This window comes from Acinonyx jubatus, chromosome E3 (genome assembly GCF_027475565.1).
Source record: "Acinonyx jubatus isolate Ajub_Pintada_27869175 chromosome E3, VMU_Ajub_asm_v1.0, whole genome shotgun sequence".
In the NCBI taxonomy this organism is placed as follows: domain Eukaryota; kingdom Metazoa; phylum Chordata; class Mammalia; order Carnivora; family Felidae; genus Acinonyx; species Acinonyx jubatus.
The window spans coordinates 11553267-11572757 of record NC_069398.1 but is presented as its reverse complement, the minus strand read 5'-3'; the positions used below and the strand labels follow the sequence as shown (position 1 = coordinate 11572757).

The 19491-nt window shown below is 43.7% G+C and overlaps 2 protein-coding genes across 4 annotated transcripts in view; one reads left to right on the top strand and one right to left on the bottom strand.

The window, feature by feature from the left end:
• Positions 1 to 19491, bottom strand: part of ACSM5 (acyl-CoA synthetase medium chain family member 5) — a 110445-nt gene that overhangs the window by 40375 nt on the left and 50579 nt on the right. The gene's annotated exons all lie outside the window — the stretch shown is intronic.
• The window catches only part of PDILT (protein disulfide isomerase like, testis expressed), a 42598-nt gene that overhangs the window by 12105 nt on the left and 11002 nt on the right, over positions 1 to 19491 (top strand). The window contains exons 3-7 of the mRNA XM_015067192.3: positions 8328 to 8534; positions 14377 to 14510; positions 15348 to 15485; positions 18406 to 18516; positions 18599 to 18724. Coding sequence (XP_014922678.3) covers positions 8328 to 8534; positions 14377 to 14510; positions 15348 to 15485; positions 18406 to 18516; positions 18599 to 18724 — 716 coding nt within the window. The remainder of the gene's footprint in view (positions 1 to 8327; positions 8535 to 14376; positions 14511 to 15347; positions 15486 to 18405; positions 18517 to 18598; positions 18725 to 19491) is intronic.

Genomic DNA, 19491 nt, shown 5'->3' with positions numbered 1-19491 from the left:
GCTCAGGTTAAGTTTCCAAGGACAACTCATTCCCAAATCCAATAGGCGCTTGCCAGTCCTCACCTTCCTTGACCTAGAGTACTCCAATCTGAGACCCAACCTGAGCCCCTTCGCTCCTTGGTGCCCATGAGCCCATTCCCTTCTGGTTCCCTTTGATCTCTCTGGTGCACTTCTCTGTTCTTTATGGCTCCTCTTCTTTCCTGTTATCCTGAAATCAAGGATGTAACAGGCAGCCCATAGACACAAGATGGCCAGCAGGTGGGTTATGTTAGGGCCACACAGTGTTTTAATTTTTTTTTAAATGTTTATGTATTTTTGAGAAAGAGGCACAAGTGGGGTTGGGGCAGAGAGAGAGAGGGAGACACAAAATCCGAAGCAGGATCTAGGCTCTGAGCTGTCAGCACAGAGCCTGACACAGGGCTCAAACCCACAAACTGTGAGATCATGACCTGAGCTGAAGTCAGAACCTCAACCAACTGAGCCATCCAGGTGCCCCTAGGCCACACAATGTTTTAAAAATCGAGAGATTTCACAATTATAATTGAATTTACATCTGCTCTTAAAGAAATAGAAGATCTGGAGGCACAGGCCCACATTCTTGCAATGTGACAACTGGCTTAAGCTGAGTAGAGATTTTCCTTTTGGATCAGAAAACATGCCTGTTAGTTCACCACATCTCTATCCAGCCAACCCCACACAGTCACACTCCCTGCCTCACCCCTGTAGCATTTGAGTCTGTGTCACCCCATCTGAAATGCAGGTCCCAGTCTCTTCTTATTTGGTGCGGTCTGAGTGATGTTACTTGAATCAGGAAATTCGGGCATGTGACGGCATCAGCTGCCCCGGGTCCTAGAGCCTCCTTAGCTGGCTTGTGCAGCCACTTCATAGCACCGCGGAACAAAACCACTCTTTTTTGTGCCTTTAACCTTGATAGTTCCCAGAAGGGAAAATGTGATTGTGTCATTTTTGCTTCCATCCAATGTGGAGCATTCCTGATGTGTAAAATTCCATCAAAATAGTTCTGAGACTCTGATTTCCATCTAGCCCAGGCTGTTAATGGTTTCCTTCAACCTTGGCGCCAGGGTACATGCTGGGTTTTACTTCGAGCCCATGGAGTAAGATCTTGTAGGGGAGATCCAGTATGGGCTATTTGCACAAGCCTGCGAGCAGGGCAGGCATTTCCACTTTGTTGACTGACTCCTCCAGCCGGTTCCCCACATCTCTCATCCATCCCAGAATGTGGGCCAGCACTTACACATCTGTTTTATTGTTCCTTTCAGGGAAGAACTGAGAACCCTGCAGCTCTATTCCACCTGAAGTAGAACTGTAAGCTAATGGTTTGCACAGCTCAGACATCCAAGAAGAAGATCTCTGTCTTTTCTTTTTTGCAGTGGCCCTAATCTCTGATCCTGGACTCTCAATGTTGAGCCATACACTTTGCATGACACAACACACATCTCAACACACATTTACCCTTCCAAAACTGGTGCAGCAGACACAAAAGAAAAGGAAACTGTCCTGCCCACATAAGAACACAAATCTCTGCCCAAGTGACTGCTCTGTTTTAATCAGGCAGAAGGGGGAGTCCATGGTTCTTCGAGGCTTTAACTGACATCTTATAATTCAGGGATTGACACTGAACCTGGGGCTACAGACAGAGTCAATCAATTTTACATTCCTTAATGACATTTAATGACAACCAATTTGAATACTTTAAACTTAAAGCATTCCCACCAGCAGGTATTTCAAAGCAGTAAACACCAGCAGAGATGTTGTTACCCAAAAGAGACAGTCAAGCTCATTACATCTGAATATTTGACTCCTTCCAATACTCAGTTTAAGTCAAAATGAGTTTTCAAAACCTGGCAGGCCTTCTAAAGTGACCTTTGGAAAATCTAATCCCTTGGGGAAAGTATGATAAACAGTTTTTTTCTAGGAATAAATAGGCTCTTTACAACAAAATATTTTTCCAATATTGTCCCAGGGACATACTATATAGTAAGTCTCAAATCCTTAGTTGTTGCTCACTTCTTCATCTCTCTGAGGACTCCAGGCTCAAGAGTCAATTGTCAGTAGGACCCTTGCTCTTGCATGTCCCTCACATGTCTCAAATGCCACATGTGTTCAAAACAGGCCTCAGGATCTTTGATTTGCTCCCTACAACTTGCTTTTTCTCATGCCCTGCCTTAACTGACAGCACCACTATCCACCCAATGTCAAAATCATGAATCTCAAGGTCATTCTTGACTCTTCTCTTTTCTCACATCCAACCCATCACCCACCAGGTCCTGTTAATACCACCTCCTAAAGCCCTCTGCACTCTCCAGATTTCGCATCCCCCTGCCACTGCCTTAGTTCAGGTCACTGTGTTCCCCACCTAAAATACTGCAGTAGCCTTCTCAAGGGTCTCCCTGCCCCCTCCAGTGCTGTCCCTACAGCACACCCAGAGGTATTTTTTTTTTCTGAAATCCAAGTCTGATTGGGTCACTTCCTGATTAAAAACCCTCAGTGATTCTCTAAGACCTCAAACTCCTTAACATGGCTACAGTGTCCTCTGCTTGGTCTAGACTTGGCCAACTTCCCCACTTCATTTGAGAGCTATGCTCTAGTCCCTGAATGATTTGTGGTCCTCAGGTAGGCCACACTGGCTCAAGCTTCAGGGCCTTTACATTTACAATTCCCTGTGCCCACAGTGTCCTCCTTATACTACCTCATCTGGATTGTGAGGTTTAAGTTCATGAAGCCACCTTCTCAGGAGGCTGTGTCCACCCTTACTCCCACCTACACTGACTGGTAGGCCCTCCCATGCCGACACAATCCTGTGTACTCACCCTTTCATAGCATTTGCCAAACTGTATTGAAACGGCTTTTAAACTTGTGGGTTCCATGGGGGGGCAGGGGCCAAATCTCATTCATCTCTTGATTAGTAACATCTGGCATTGTGCATGGTAGGCCTGCATGAAATGTTGAATGAATGAGTGAATGAACTGAACTTGCCTTTGGCCATAATGTTCTGCATGAATGAGGCAAGGAGAGAAGGGTAGGCTACCTTTAGTGGGGAGAGGCCAAAATGAGATTCATCAGGAGCTGTGTCTAGGGTCATTTAGGAAGTGCCTCTAAAGCAGAGATGGCAAGAGTCCTGGGAACAGGTTAGACGATGATAATGATGATGATGAAGATGGCAATATGGATAAAGGATGGTGATGAAGATGAAGAAGGTGATGATAATGGCCATTTATTGAGCATATGTATTCCAGGCATTGTACTTGGTCTCATCATCTCCATCTTACATTATGAGGTAAAGACTTCTTAGAAAGGCTGGAAAATTTGTTCAAAGTCATACAATTGATAAGTGGTACAGCCTGGATTTTAGACGAGGTCTGACACCAAATGTACAATCCATCTTACAAAACTGTGCTGTAACTGAAATATTTATTTAGCGACTTACTTATTTTTCATTCATTCATTCATTCATTCAATATTTATCAAATACCTGTTATGTGCCAGATAGACTTCTAGGCACAAAACAGATGGACATCCTTGCTTCGTGGCACTTAGGTCCTAAAGAGGGGAGACCCAAGATAAACAAATAAGTAAAAAATATAGTATGTCTTATGGTTAAAAGTGTTATAGAGAAAAACAGAAGAGCAACAGGAAGTGCAAAAAGTTAGTGGAAGTGACACTGCAAGTTTATTTAGGGTGGTCTGGGAAGGTGAAAATTCAGCAAGGAACTGAAGGCAGGAAGGCAGCAACCCATGCAGATAGCTGGGAGGAGCGCATTTCAGGCAGAGGGAACAGCAAGTGTAAAGGCCCTGGGTGGGAATGTGCCAGGATGGCTAAAGCTGAGGTGCTAAAGAAAGTGGGAGATCAGATCAGAAAGGAAGTACAGTCCTTTAGGGCCTTAAAGGCCATTATGATGGTCAGAGGAATTTGTTGGCTGACCCTTGAGGAACTAAAAGGGATGGATTACCATCCCGAAGTTCCTATCATCTGTGAGCACTTCTATACACTATACTGGCCCTATGGAATGGGAGAGGATTATTCTCAGAATAATTTTCCATGCTTGATCTAAAGTAGGGTTTCTCATATTCAGCACTACTGACACTTTGGCTGGATCATTCTTTGTTGTGTGTGCGTGGTGGGTGGGGGATGCACTGTAGGATGTTTAGTGGTATCCCTCACCTCTACCCACTGGATTCCAGCAGCACTCTAGTTGTAACAACCAGAAATGTCTCCAGATATGGCCAAATGTCCCCCATTGAGAACCACCATCTAAAGAAAGGCAGACTCCAGTTGCCTGTGCTGAGAGCTAATCTCCAGTCCCTACACTCACATTTCCCCATCCACCAGCCCCTCCCCTGATTCACACTGGCTTCTCAGAAAAAGGGAACCCAGGGTTATCTACTAAAGACCCAGGCAAATATTGATCCTTGGTCCATTAGCCATTAACACATCTACACATCACACAGACATTCAGAGACCAATTCCCTATTCTAACATGACCCTGGGTCTCATTTGCTTACACTAAAACCAATGTGAGAGCCACAGAATAGACCCAGGCTTATACTGGATGACTTGGTGCTAGTCACCCTTGTGTCTCTTTCCCCAAGAACCAGAAGATCTGCTGAGGATCCTGACATTTCTATAAGACTCCCCCTTCCCAGAGAGAACCTAGTCAGAGCAAGATCAAGGGTTCCCCCACCTATGACATCAAAATAGTTAATGTTTTTCAGGCACTTTTGTGCCAGAGCTTTGAACACCTTGTCTTACTGTGTAGGATCATCTTAAGGTATAGGATCTATTAGTATCCCCATTCTGTAGATGAGGAAACACAGGCACAGAGATATTTAAAAAAACAACCTCCCTGAACTGCAGGTGCTATAAACCACCATAACTGTCTCTGTTTTATGAAACAACCTAATGAAGTTCAATGAGTGCCATATATAGTATGTGTCAGACAATGAACTCTCTCTAGGTAGAGCTTAGGACCCAAAGAAGGCTGTACTTGCAAGAAGTCTCAGCCTCCCAGCAGAGGGCTCCCTACACACCCACAGCCCACTGGGCTCCACTCTGCCCAAGCAACAATGTACATCTGAATTGTTACCATACCCCAGCCAAACTGGCATTTCCAGTTGGCCAGGGCAGGACATAGGCACCAAGACCTGAGGAGTGTACACATTGATTTCATCTTTACAAGCTTGGAATTCAAGGTTCCAGAACCACAGGGGTAAAACTGATTTGCAAATTTTAAAAAGAAACCAGAAGACAGGACTGTAAATCATAAAGAGTGGATTTGGCTCTACAGATACTCTCTGTTCTGATGGAAACCACCCAGAGCAGGGGAGATGGAAAATGCATCCCATCCCTCCCTCCAGGAAAAGAAATCTTTTTCAGATCAGCTAACCTATATGGTCAGTTAGAGCATGAATCTGGGAGTCATCCAGTCTTGGGGCTGAATCTCAGCCTAACTGTGTACCAGCCATAAGACCTCTGGATTTCTATCTCTTGTCTGTAACATTCCTCACCTGGAATGGTAGATAACTCAGAGGTTGTTATGAGGATTAACCAGGATAAAGCATGTAACATTTAGCAAAGTGATTGGCACAGTGAGTGCTCAATAACTTGTAGTTGTTGTTACCTTGTTATCATCACCATCATCACCATCATCACCATCACCATCACCACCACCACCATCATCATCATCAGTGGAGTCATCCTTGACCTCTTTTCTTCACTCACACTCCACATCCAATCTATCATCTCCTCCCGTTTCTCTCATCTATCTCCAGTCACCTCCTCCTTCAAAATGTCTCCAGACTTTGACCAGTTCTTACCCCCTCCATTGCCATCACTCTGGCTCAAGCCATTATCACCTCTCACCTGGATTATTACAGAGGCCTCCCACTGGTCTCCCTGGATCCACCCCTTTCCCCTTCAGTCTAATGTTCATATAACATTCAGTACAATCCAGTTAAAAATAAGTAGGATCATATCTAACTCTGCCCCAAACCTTCCAGTATCTTTCTACAACCCTCAGAGAAGGGGTTATTCAGGGGCCAACAAGGTCCTATGTTATCTGACCCTGACACCTGTCATTCTGCTCCAGGCCACACTCCTTGTCATTCCTCAAACATGCTGCACAGACTCCCACCTCAGGGCCTTTGCACTTATGGTTCCCCTGCCTGGAAGCTCTCTCTCTCCAGATATCCACATAGCCTGCTTCCTCACCTCCTTCAGTCTTTATTAAAATGTTGTTTCTCAGTGAGGCCTCCCTTAGCCTCCCTACTTAAACTTAATCCCCCTGACACTCCCAACGTCCAGCTGCGTTTTTTTTTCCACTTAGCACTTAGCATCTAATATAGCATATATTTTATTTCTTTACTTGTTTATTTTCTGTCTTCCCCAACAAGAGCAGGGATTTTTATCTATTGGTTGTTAAATCCCCAGTACCTAGAACAGTGTCTGACACATGGCAGATCCTAAAAAGGATTTGCCAAATGAATTGTGAATGACTGGATGAATGGACAGATGAATGGGTGGATGAATCTCCAAGGCTATTATGTTAGATCCTGTCCAGCTAGCTTTCAGATCCCAGCATTCCAGCTATTACAGACTACTTCTCTCATTTCTTCCATTCCGGATACTCAAGAGCACTGGGCTGTGGGTGGAACTTCTAAAAGCTCCATCATTTGGACAATCATTCCATGTGTTTCCCTTGCCCTGAGCTGCTTCCCTTAGAGACTCAGATTTGGACAGGAAGTCAATCAGCAACCCTGAGCCAGGCAGGGCCAAATCCACAAGGAAGCCAGAGGAGAGGCCTGAGGGCCTGAGCAGCTGGCAACAGGCCAGGACCTGCTGGTGGTGATGGATTGGGGGCAGTGGGTACCAAAGGCAATGACGGTGACAGAGCAGGCAGTGGAGAGGTGAAAAGTCCCACTTCCTGTTCACTGATTGGGAATTTAATGAAAACCATCATTCACTTTCGGGTTCCATCGCAGGAGCAGGTGTGCTGACTGATAGCGGGGCGTGTTCCAGTTGTCCTGAAGCAGGCTTTCTGGGTTTTGCTTTACAAAAGACCTCTCTGTTGGACTTGGAATTTGCCCAGGCAGTGGAGGTCACTTGCACTTTTTCCAAGTGCTCCAGATGGACAGGAGAGAGGTGTGGGGGCTGAAAAGGGGAATGTGTTCTGACTTGAAAGGGAATCAATGACCCCCCTGCCCTGGCTCAGTCCATCTGCCGCAGACATCAGGGCACTGAGGGGCCTGCAATCTCAGTGTTATCACGAAGGAGGAAGGCAAATGTGAGTGCCTTTTCGTCCCCTCTCATTTAGGCCAGGAAGGCCTTCTTCTGCCAGGATCACGTTCCAGCTCCCTGCGGCCATTTTCCAGAAAAGGGCTCCCTACTCCTAAACCCCCAACCCCACTGCCCAGCAATATGAGGGGCCAAGGAATCTTAATTGAGAGTGTGAGGTCTCTTTCACACCACCAACCCCAAAGGACAGGATCAGAAAGAGTAGGGGAGCATCATAACCTCTCCCCACCCCCATCTTTCTCACACCTGACCTTGCTTGCTTGAGAGTCCCCTGCAATATTACATGCAGCTATAGGGCAAATTGAGGGGCTCAATTTGGCCTGTAACTCCAGGATTTTCTACCAGATGGTGCGCATGTCCCCTCATTCTTTTCCCTAGAATTTCTGACCATAGAAACTGCTCAATAATAATGGTAGTAATAATAATGCATTAGGTCCTTACCATGTGCCAAGCATTGTGCTAAGGGTTTAACATGCCAATATTGGTTACAGAGCTGATTTAGTGGTTCCAAATCCTGGCTATATCTCACTGCCATGTGGCCTTGGGCAAGTAGGACATTTTGCTGCCAATCAGTTTCCTCATCTATAAAATTCATATAATAACCATACCTACCCCATAGGATTAGATGGCTCAATCCATGGAAATCTCTTAGAAATTAATAGGCAACATATAATTGATTGCTAAATAAGTCTTACTTGACTGACAACTCTATGGGGTAATCACAATTATTTTTTTCATTTTACCCATGAGGGAAGTGAGACTCACAGAGTTGGAATGAATTGCCCAAAGTTGTATTACTTCCAGTGTTGTTGAGCACACAGAACCCTGATGCACCTCCCAAATGACCAATTTCACAAAATATGTGTCTCCCATCCTGTCACGTTTCTGAAAATTTACCTATTACAGCACAGCGTGAGGAAGGCCCAGGAGCTAAGCAAGTGAAACCGAGCCTCCTCCCTGAGAGATGGGGAGTAAGAGAGGCTCTAGCAACTTCTGACTCATACTGGCTTTTTCAGATAACCCATCATCCAAGCAATCCAGGAGACTGGCTGAGGAGCTGGGCAAAGCAGTGGAGATCATGGGCAAAGGCAAGAATGGGCTCGGCTTTGGCAAAGCGGACATCACAGTTGAAAAGGAACTTCAAACGGAGTTTAACATTAAAGAGGCCCCAGAGTTGAAGCTGTTTTTTGAGGGCAACAGGTCAGAACCCATCAGTTGCAAAGGTAATAGTGGTTGTGTGTCAATCAAGGCAATGTTAGCTGTGGAAACACAAACACCAGCATTTCAGTGGTGTGAAAGAATTACAAGTTTACTCCTTGCTCATGTAGAGCCCAGTTGGCAGTCAGAGGGTGGAGGTGGGGGAGTTCTGCTCCCCAAGTCTTTCAAGGACCAAGGTTCCTTCCAGCTTGTGGCTCTGCCCTCCCTTAGGGCCCCTGAGGCCTCCACCATTTTCTCCCTATCTAATAGTTGGGGCAAGGAGCCAGAGGGTTGCCAATGGTAGTGTTGGTGACCCAAGCTTGGAAGTGGCAAACATCATATCTCTTTCCATTGACCAAAATTCTATTACATGGTCCCAGTCAACTGAAAGGCTGGGCAATATGGCCCTGATCTGTGTCCATAAGGAAAATAAGTTTTGGTGAATCTATAGCTGCCTCCACCACAGTTGTATCTCAGCTGGTGGGTTCCAGAAGTACCATGAGGTGGGATAGTGAGATGCATAGCTCATAAACTCCCAGAGACCAGAGAGTGAGTTCCTAACTCCACTACCTACCTACTATCCCAAGGACAAGGGTCCCAGGACAAGGGAGCACTGGTTGACCAAAAGGGAGACTGGGAGATGATGAAACAAGACAGATTTGGGACAGAGTGACTACCAACCACTTTAGTTTCTATCATCATCCACTTTGTTCGTTAACTTGTTCATTCACATAAACAATGATCTTACTGAGAAACTACCATGTGTTAAGACCTATATTGGTGTTAAGGATGCCTGAAGATTTATGTGTCTCAGTGTGGTACATGGTAGGTCCTAATTTTTTTAATGCTAAATATATAAATGCATAAATGTGTGCAAAATTGATGGATGGATGGATGGAATGAAACTGACGAATGCCAATGTGCCCAAGACAGCCTGTACTATGTTGGGAGAATGCTCCCCTTATATGTATGAATGACTGAGTCAGGAAACTGAGATAGTCTTTTGAGGGTCTGACATTTAGCAGGTCTGCAATAAGCCTGTTTCAGTTTTGTTGACAAAAACCAAAAGGGCCCATAGAGTGCGATCACCTCCAGGAGCTGCAGGATACCTTCCGGTTCTCAGAGTGGACACAAGGAGGAATGAGACACAGACTAGACTTTCAGGGGAAGGTGCAGCAAAAGCACCTACCTCAGGGCAGATTAGAAATAAGACCCAACAAGACCCAGCAGTGTAGTGGCTCATAGCTGGCCTATGGGATAATGAAGAGGCAGGGGGAGGGCAGAGAAAAGATGGAGAGAGTAGACAGGAGCAGTGAGAGAAGAAACACGGTGACTGCTGCTTCCTAGGGATATACTGAGTGACAACTGTCAACAATGGTGACTCAATGATCCCAAGACAGGAATCTTTTGTGATGTGTTGGCTTTGGGGAAGGTGGTGAAGAAATGAGAGACACTGGTTATTTTGTTGAAGTCTATATCTGCTTATGGAGTGGCTTAGGTTCTGGGGTGCCCTCACCTCCTAAAGGCCAGGTGAGGTCTGACTTCTTTTTGAGGCAATAAAGGTGACAATGTGGCAACTTCCAGACTGTCAGAGCCCCTTTTGCTAGAAGCCAGTGCCTGGGACCTCCTCTGCCATACAGGAAGCTGCATCACCACCTCCCCTAGGAAGTCTCCTTTGACTGCCCAGGTCAGGGTGCCTGCCCTCCTCTGGGCTCCCACAGCACCTGTGCTTCCTCCTTCAAGGCCCTTACTTCACAGAACTGTATTTGTACTTAGTTGTCTGGTGAGAGCACAGGGTCAGGAGCTGATCTCACTTCCTTTCCCAGGTCCTCTGAAGAGGCTGCCAGAACTGGCACACACCAGCTGGCTTTAAATCCTTACTACATGCCTGAAGAACAATCACTTCCTCTTGTCAAATTTTAATTTCCTCATCTGTAAAATGGGGATGGTGCAAGTATCTACATCCAGGGGTTGCTGGTTAGATGAAACAAGTTTATAAGGCATAAGCCCTGACACATATCTGAACCATTTACTGTGTTCCACCACTGTTCTGGCCCCCTTTTCATATGTCACAGCCCAGTGTAGGGGCTGGGGAATCCGAGGCTTAGAGAAGTGGAACAACAACTTTCTCAACAATCCCCAGCTAATTAAGCACTGCAGAAAACAAATGTTTTCTGTGAGGGGCCAGACAATCTCTTTCACAACTACTTAACTCTGCTGATGCAGTGGAAAAGCAGTTCCACAATAATAAATGGGTGTGGCTGTGTTCCAATAAAACTTTATTTATAAAGGCAACTGGCAGGTCAGATTTGGCCCATGGGCTGCGGTTGACCAACCCCTGCTGTGCATTGTGATGCACTCTAAAGTAAATGGCAGATGTGGTCCTTATTATTATCAAACCATTAGTTTCCTGACCCTTGTGCAGTGCCCAGGGACACTTAGGTTCTTCATGAATAGTTTTTGAGTTTGAATGGGATAGAATTGCAATTGCCCCACTGTAGGCAGACTTGGGACAAGGAGCCAGCCCATATTTCTACTAGGTTTGCCCATCCCTCTTCTTCTTCAGTATTACCCCCAACCAGGGAAAGAGGCAGTGGGATACTGGGAGGGAACCAGGGCCTAGACTTAGGACAAACACTAGTTATGAGAATTTGAGCCAGCCTTCCAATTCCTCATTTCCTAAATAGGATGAATACTGTCAGTTCTGCCAACTTGACAGGGCTTCCCCGAGCTAAGACGGGCAACAGAGCTCTGCTAGTCTCCTGCCCCAACTTTTATGAAAACTTCCCCATGTGGGGGTTAGTCCTTATTGGGTCAAAGCTATAGTTCTGGTTCTCTTCTAGTCTCCTAAGGATTAATGGTGGGAGACTTGGCCATGGCCTCCTCACTAGAGGGAGGGAAACTCAGGTTGGCTTCAGGGCCTCAGTTAATGATGCATTCATAGCTTGTGCTTCGAAATATGCAGTGGAATGACAGCCCCAGTCAATCATTAACATAACATTCACACCTCAGTTGTTACCATGTCCTCTGGCTCAGAGTCAAGAGTCAGGGGAGACACATGGCCAGAGGGGCAGTGACTGATCTGCAGACACTCAGGAACAAACTATTTATCAAGTTAAGAGCTACCTCAGTCCCATGGGATCCAGAGGGGCAAAGAGAACTCAGACATTCCAGAGAAGATGATCTGAGATCAAATTCCTTTAAGCCAGCTTATCTTATAATTCATTCACCTCATTCATCCATTCTGTAATTATTTCTTGAGCACCTAGTATGAGCCAGATGGTTACAGGAGCTAGCGAGCAAGCTAGACAAAAATTGTAGTTTCAGAAAAAGGTAGAAAGTTTCAGAAAATGTAATAGATCATAAAATAGAAAATGATATGATGGGGAGGAGGGTGGTGGTAAGAAAAGTCCAAATCTAGGACTAATAAGCCAGAGGAGATGCCCTGATTGATGAGGAAAAGGCAGCACAGGTGTAGGGACTGGTGGGTGCCAAGGCCCAGTGTGCCGGGGGAAGAGGGCATGGCTGCCGTACGGACAGCAGGAGACAGTGGCACATGAGATCGGCACTATGGTTCTGATGACCTGAAATTCAAATGGACTCGGAGGGCTTTTTGTTCACCTTTTTTGGTATTTTCGGGACTTTGAAACCAGTTCCTTTCAGAGCACTTACAACATTTTTTTTTTTCAGACAAATGCCTGTAAGAGAAACTATTTCCATAATTTGTGCCTGCTTCTTTCTGAAAGATGGCTTAGAACATAGAATAGTCTACATGAATGTGAAAATAGAAACTCAGCCTTGGGGCTGAATCCAGGAGGAGAGGGGGACTGCCATGGGGTGGAGTGCCGTGGTCTGAGGCTGGCATGAAGCCTCCCCCATCTCTCTCTGGCCCTTGAGGCCAGCACATCGTCCTTCTATGAACTTCTATAGGCCTGACTCATTGTGGCTTTTAAAATGGCCTAATTGGTATCTACTAAAGCTGAACGCAGCATCCCCTATGACCAGAAATTCTACTCCTGGGCATGTACCCAACAGAAGTGCAAACAACGTGCCCCCAGAGACATGCGTGAAAATTAATTAACAGCCCCAAATTTGGAAACAACCCAAATGCTTACCAACAGAGGATGGATAAATTATAGAATATTCACAAAACACAATGCTACACAGCCCGTGCAACAGCCCATGAATCTCACAAATGTAACAAAGCCAGACCCCAAAACACACACTGTGATTCCATTTATATGAAGTTCAAGAGCAGGCAGACTAATGCATGCTGTTGGAAGTTAGAATGGTGGTTACCCTTAGGTAGGGGTGTGTCAGGGGCTAGGAGGGGGCCCAGTGGGGACTTGTGAGAGCCTGGCAATGATCTATCTCTTGATCTGGGTAGTACACAGGTGTGTTCATTCTGCAAAAAATTCATAAGACTATACATTATAATTTGTACACCTTTCTGTATGCAAATATACTCCACTGTAAGTTTTTTAAACTTATATTGTTTACATTTATATAAACATATATATTTATATGTAAGCAAAGATGCTGAAAATAGAGTCCTTTCCAGTCGATTTACCACCTGACATGCATTCATCAAGCTGCATGCAGCAATTTGTCCTGCACAGACTGCTTGCTCTGCCTGGAAGCCTTTCCCTCTCCTTCCTTGTCCAGTTTCCTTCTTATTGCTGCCTTCTTATTGACTCATTTGCATCCTTCAGTTTTCAGCTCATAAGTGATTTCCTCCAGGAAACCCTACTTGAATACACAGTCTAGGTCATGTATCTTTGCTACAGGCTCATAGAACTTTGCTTTTGAATACCTACTTTGAGTGTGATTATATGCTTTTTTGTGTAATTATTTGACAATTGTCCTAGTCAACAGAACGAGAGCTGCAAAACAGTGTGATTGTGTTTGTTTCTGCTCACCATTATATCCCCAGGACCAAGCACGGCACTCAATAACATAATAGGTACTCAGCACATATCTGTCAAATGAACGAATGAGTGAAGGAATGAATGCTGAGTGAAGGAATATGGGCCTATAGATGTAGTCCAAAGCTACTTAAAACAAACACTGCTTTATCTCATAAACTCAATTTAAATGCTTCATTTTATTCTATAGTAATCTTTGATAGAAAATAGTATTTTATGTTATCTACCATCATGTGGAATTGATGATTCTAGCAAACATATGTCTATAGCTTCATGTACATTTTGGCACACTATTAAGTCTCTCCAGACATGGTGTATGTGTCCCAATTTTAGAAGCTAAGATTTTGCTGTGCTTAGCACCTCCCATATGATAGCTGAGAAATGGAAGTCATGACCTATGAACTTCATGAGAAGGTCTCAATGAGAAGTTGGAGGCAAAGGCAATAATGGAATTTTCCCAAAGTCACAAAGCTAGCTGGTATTTTTATTTACATTTCATTCATTTATTTTTTTTTAAATAAATCTATCTTCCTGTCACTTTGGAAGGTAGGTAAGAAAAGAAGAGAAGGCACGCTTCCTCTTGGGTTTGATTCCCAGGTGCACTAGTAGAATGGCCATTGGAAAGTCAAACCTCAGTTTTCTCTTTTGCAAAATGGGGAGGGTAAGAGTATCTATCCCATATGGTAGTGTTGTTTTGGGGGTATAATATACGCAAATTGCAGAGTGCCTTGTCCTTGGTAAGTGCTCAATGAAGTTTAGCTGCTGCTGTTAATGTTCATGCCTTGGTACTGGGGTGGGAAGGAGTAGAAGGACTGACCTTGGCCTTTAATGTGTGGGAGTCCAAGACTGAGATGCTTCTGCTCATTAAACTTGGAAAAAACAAGTCTTGCTCCAGTTTAAGAGGAAACTGCTATGAGATCCACTTAACTGTCTCTGTTTCCAGGAGTGGTTGAATCTACTGCCTTGGTCGTTTGGTTGAGAAGACAAATTAGCCAAAAAGCATTTTTGTTCAATAACACCCAGCAGGTGTTAGATTTTGTGAAATCCAGGCCCTTGGTCATCATTGGCTTCTTCCAGGTACTGGGGTCAAGAGGTGGGAGGTGACTTTTCAACTGGTAAGGATCCTGTGTCTGGGAAGGGGGGGTGAGGAGAGGTCTTCCACTTGGGTTAATTCCATGCCCATTCTTCCTTTTCCAACAAGCTGTTTTTCCAGGGTTAAAATGAAGAAGAAAAGAATGGAAGGTGAAGTGGTAAGAGATGCTAACCAGAAAGGTGGACAGGAATGCAGAGAGAGGAGAGGAGACTGACATTTATTAAATTGGTTTTGATAGTATAACTGATCTTTTGGAGGCCCATTTAGAACATCACTGAATAATAAATAATTTGCGAATTGTTTTTCCTTGTGCAGAATGAGTTTCTCATATGTCTCTATTCATGTCCTGTAACTCTGACGATTCTTTCCTTCCCCCAGTAGAAGTCAGAACTTTGGCATTATATTTTTACACAGGAAGAGTATGTGCCTCTTTCTGTCTCATTTCACTTTTCAGCCCCAAGTTTCTCATATTTGGTGATCCATGTGGCCAGATCAGTTGCCTCTTCTGAAAGCGATTAAGGAATAAATGTTTAAGTCTAAACCTGTGTGTTTAGAACAACCTTATTATAAATAATTGGAAAAAATCAAGTTTATCAATTCTCTTCATTAATCTCTGTGGAGTTGTCTATTTTGGGCTTAGTCATAGCCATATAAGTATTCTGAGTATGAAACATCCATGAAAAGGGATTTAGGGGACCCAGGAAAACCCCAGAACTTGGAAAGGTTAGGAGACAAATTGGTCACCGTTTCTACCTTGACCTTAAATAAGCCAGGTATTTTGCTTTCTACCAAAGCCTTACCCAACATCCTTCCCCAAACAGGATTTAGAGGAAGAAGTAGCAGAGTTGTTCTATGATGTGATCAAAGACTTCCCAGAGCTAACGTTTGGAGTGATATCAATTAGCAATGCCATTGGGCGTTTCCACGTCACCCTTGACAGTCTTCTGGTGTTCAAAAAGGTAAGATTTTGATTCTATTGCTAGTGAAGTGTCTCCAGTTCAAAATAGTGTACAATGCATGTATCTATAGGCTTTGGGCACAAATTCTAGTTCTGCCACTTGTGAACTAAGTGGCATTGGACTAGGCAGCTGCTGTGAGATCACACAGTCTCCTGGAGTTTCTCTGGCCTTTCTAGACATTTTCTATTTTAAGCTCCTCCTCCTCTTCTTGATCAGTAAATGCCATTCATTAAGGCTCGGTCCTCTACCTTGTGTTTTCTTCTGGTCCATCCTCTCCCACCCAACCTCCAACAGCAAATATTGTTCATATAATCATGACTTACAAATCTCCATCTCCACCCAGACTTCTCTATCTCCAGACTTTCATATCCATCACCAACTGTCTCAATATGACCAAGCCTAACACAATCTCCCCTCCAAATCCTCTTACAGTGTTTTCTCCCCTCTCAATGAATGGTGTCACCATTTCTCCCATGTGAGGAAAGTCAGAATACCCAGGCATTATTCTAAAACCTCCCTCTCCTCCACCCTTCACAACCAGTCCATCACTCCAATCCTATTTATTTTAAGTCTAAAATATCCCTTGAATCTATCTATTTAGCTATATTACTACCATCCTAAATCAAGTGACCATGATCTCCTATACCCTAATACAACATCTACCCAACTGGTCTACCACAGTCTCTCTTGTACTGTAAAGAACAATCTTTCCAAAACTCCAACTGATGGCCACCTGCCTCCTTCCCACTGGAAAGCCTTTTAATGGCTTCCTATTATTCTTGGGATAAAGACTCAAGTCTCCAATAAGACCTACATGGCCTTTCACAGCCTAGCCCCTATTACACATCTTCCCCTTCTTCCTCTCTGGGATCTAGATCTGAGCTGCCCAATATGGCAGATACTTGTCACATATGACTGTTTACATTAAAATTAGTTAAATTAACATTCTAGTTCCCCAATCAAACTAGCTACATGTGGATAGTGGCTACTGTATTGGACAGCATAGATATACAGAGCATTTCCATCATCACAGAAAGTTCTATTGAACAGTGTTACTCTAAACACTGTAGTCTGGTTCCTGAAACATGCCTTACTCCCTCCCCACACAAAGCCAAATCCTTACAGTAATCATGTTATTTATAGATATGGCTCAGAGTGGTTAGTTTACTTGCCCAAGGCCACATAGGAGATGGGTGAAGTGATACCCAGATCTGCTTAAGACTGTGAGCCACTACATTTTTACTTGGGCTCTTGGAAGTCATTAAAAAGTGTTAAGTCGGAGAATAAAATAACCTGATTTATGTATCTGAATGGGACAACATAGAGTCTAAAAATAGATCCAAATACATATGGAAATCTAGTATATAATAAAGGAGATATTTTAGATCATTAGGGAAAATATGTTATTCAATGATTAGTGTTGAGAGAATTGGGTAGCCATTTAGAAAAAAAAATAAAGCTAAATCTATATATTCTCCTTCCACCAAATTAAATTCCAGATTGATTTCTTATTGATTTAAAAATATAACGATGAAACCATGGAAACACTAGAAGATGTCATGGAGGATTTTGCTTCTAAACTTGTAGTGGGAAAGCCCTTTTATGAAGCATTGACAGAAACCCCAAAATCTATGAAAAGAAATACTGATAAATTTGGACCACATAAAAAAATTATCGACAGTTCCACAGAACAAACCTCATCACAATATCAAAAGCCAAAGAGCAAATTTGAAAAATTCAGTTAGGACAAAGTTGGTCTATTTTTATGGTTAAGAGCATGAGTTCTAGAGTCAGACAGCCTGGGGTGGAATCTTGGCTCTACCTCTCACTAGCTTAGCAACCCTGGGCAAGTCACTTCATTTTTCTGTACCTTGATTTTCTCAACTGTACAATGGAAGAAATAATGATTCACAGCTCAGTGAGATGTTATGAGGATTAAAAGAGTTCTTGCATATGGCATATTTAGAACTGTGTGACCGGTACAATATGAGCTCTTGATAAGTCTGATTAGTATTATCAGACTATTACTACGACCAGAAAAGGGTTTTGGTTCTGTCCAAAGGACAACAGGGGCTGTGCAGTATTTGAGCAAGAGAATGACATAAGTGCTTTTTAACCGCATCACTCTGGCTGAAGGTAGGGAATGGGTAGGAGGGAAAGAAGGGGAGAAATTGGAAGACCATTAGAAGGCTTTTGCAGGAGTCCAGGGAAGGGATTTGGACTAGAGCGTAGGATTGGTGGACGCAAAGAGAAGGAGATGGAGTAGAGAGAAACCAACGAAGAGAGCCACCTCTTTGTTCTCCTTCCCCTGCGGACTTTGATCCAGGGCTACAGGGAATTATTTCCTTCTCTATGTTAATTGCAGTCCTTCTGAGAAGCAGTCATCAAACAGGATTAGATATGCAAAAGATTGGGGAAAATGCCTATGAAGGGGAACAAAGGGAGCTGATGTGGGGGGAGGGGCAGGGAGAACTCATCAGGCCAGGATGTAGGTCTGACCCTTTGGAAGGAAAGAAGGTCCTTGATTGCAGTGGAGTTCTAAGAAAGTTGGCCAAAGTTGCCTACCAGAGAAGTCCTGCATCTCCCAGAAATGAGCTTGCCTTAGTATCCCTGAAACAGTGCATCAGTTAGGAGCAGTGTGTAAGATACTGCTCAGCATCAGTACAACTACGTGGATGGATTTCAAAGCACAGCAGCTGGTTACACCCCTGCTTTGTAGATTGGAGATTTTCACGGCTGCCACAGACCCATGTTTCACCCACAGGCTGGCCATTCCTATTTATGAAGTAAAGATTATGGATTACACTTGTCATGATGGTATTCTCCTTTTGTCCAAGGGGAAAATTTTGCTATTTATATTTATTAAGTGTCTATATTACGGAAGCTACTGCCCTCTAATGTTTTTCTCCTTTTGTCCAAGGGAAAAATTGTGAACCGGGAGGAGCTTATTAATGACAGTACCAACAAACAGGTCCTCAATCAAGTCATAAAGCAGCACCTTACAGATTTTGTTATTGAATACAACACCGAGGTCAGTGAGCCAAAAGGTCCCTGGGAGAAGGGCAGCTGGGGCAGCTGTGTGCCTGGATGACCTATTTCCCTGGTAATTTCAGAGTAAGGATCTGATTTATGAATTGCACATCCTGAATCACATGCTGCTCTTCGCCTCTAAAAGATCCGAGTCATTTGGTATGATAATGCAGCATTACAAGTTGGCATCGAAGGAATTTACAAACAAGGTTTGTGGAAAGTGGTATTGCCCTTGTTGAATGGGGATCCAGAACCTGTAGACCCTAATGCTATTTGCCTGCCAGGCTGATTATAAATTAAGCCAGGGAGAACTTGCATATTCATTTCCATACCAGCCTCCTTATTTACATATTGATACTACATATTATTTACTACTTAATTTTAAACCAGCCTCCTCCCTTCTTCCTGTCCAGTGTCTCTTCCTTTCTTGCTATACCTATGCTTCTTCTTGGTATGTGAGGTTTGGTTGCTTTTTGATGGACTATGCTCCAGCAAGGGTGAGTGGTTGCACTGTGGGTGGTTTTTGGCCTGCAGGTGAGGAGGAGGAGAGACCACCCCTGCCTGAGGTCAGGGAATAGGAACAGCCTGAAGGTGTGAAGCAGAAAGGCTTAAACTTTACACAACTTTTCTTCCTCTTACAAGGGATTTTTGTCACTGAGTTTCTAAGCCTCTCAGTTTCAATCACCTCATGTAAAATGGAGAACTGTGTGTAAGAATTAGAAGCATCGTATGTAGAGCAATGAGCAATGTACAGTGAACACTGCTATCATCATTGCTATCACATCATTAGAAACAAATCTGTTTTTCTTAAGACCTATACCTGTATTTATGTAGTTACCACCACCTGGACTATGGAGGCAATTAGTTTCTTTTTTTCTCTTTATTTTTTTATAAGAAGTATGGTAATGGCAGGCTTTTTTTTCCTTTTCAAGAAAATTAGTCTAAAATTCAAGTGAAACAATTAAAAAGCTTAAAC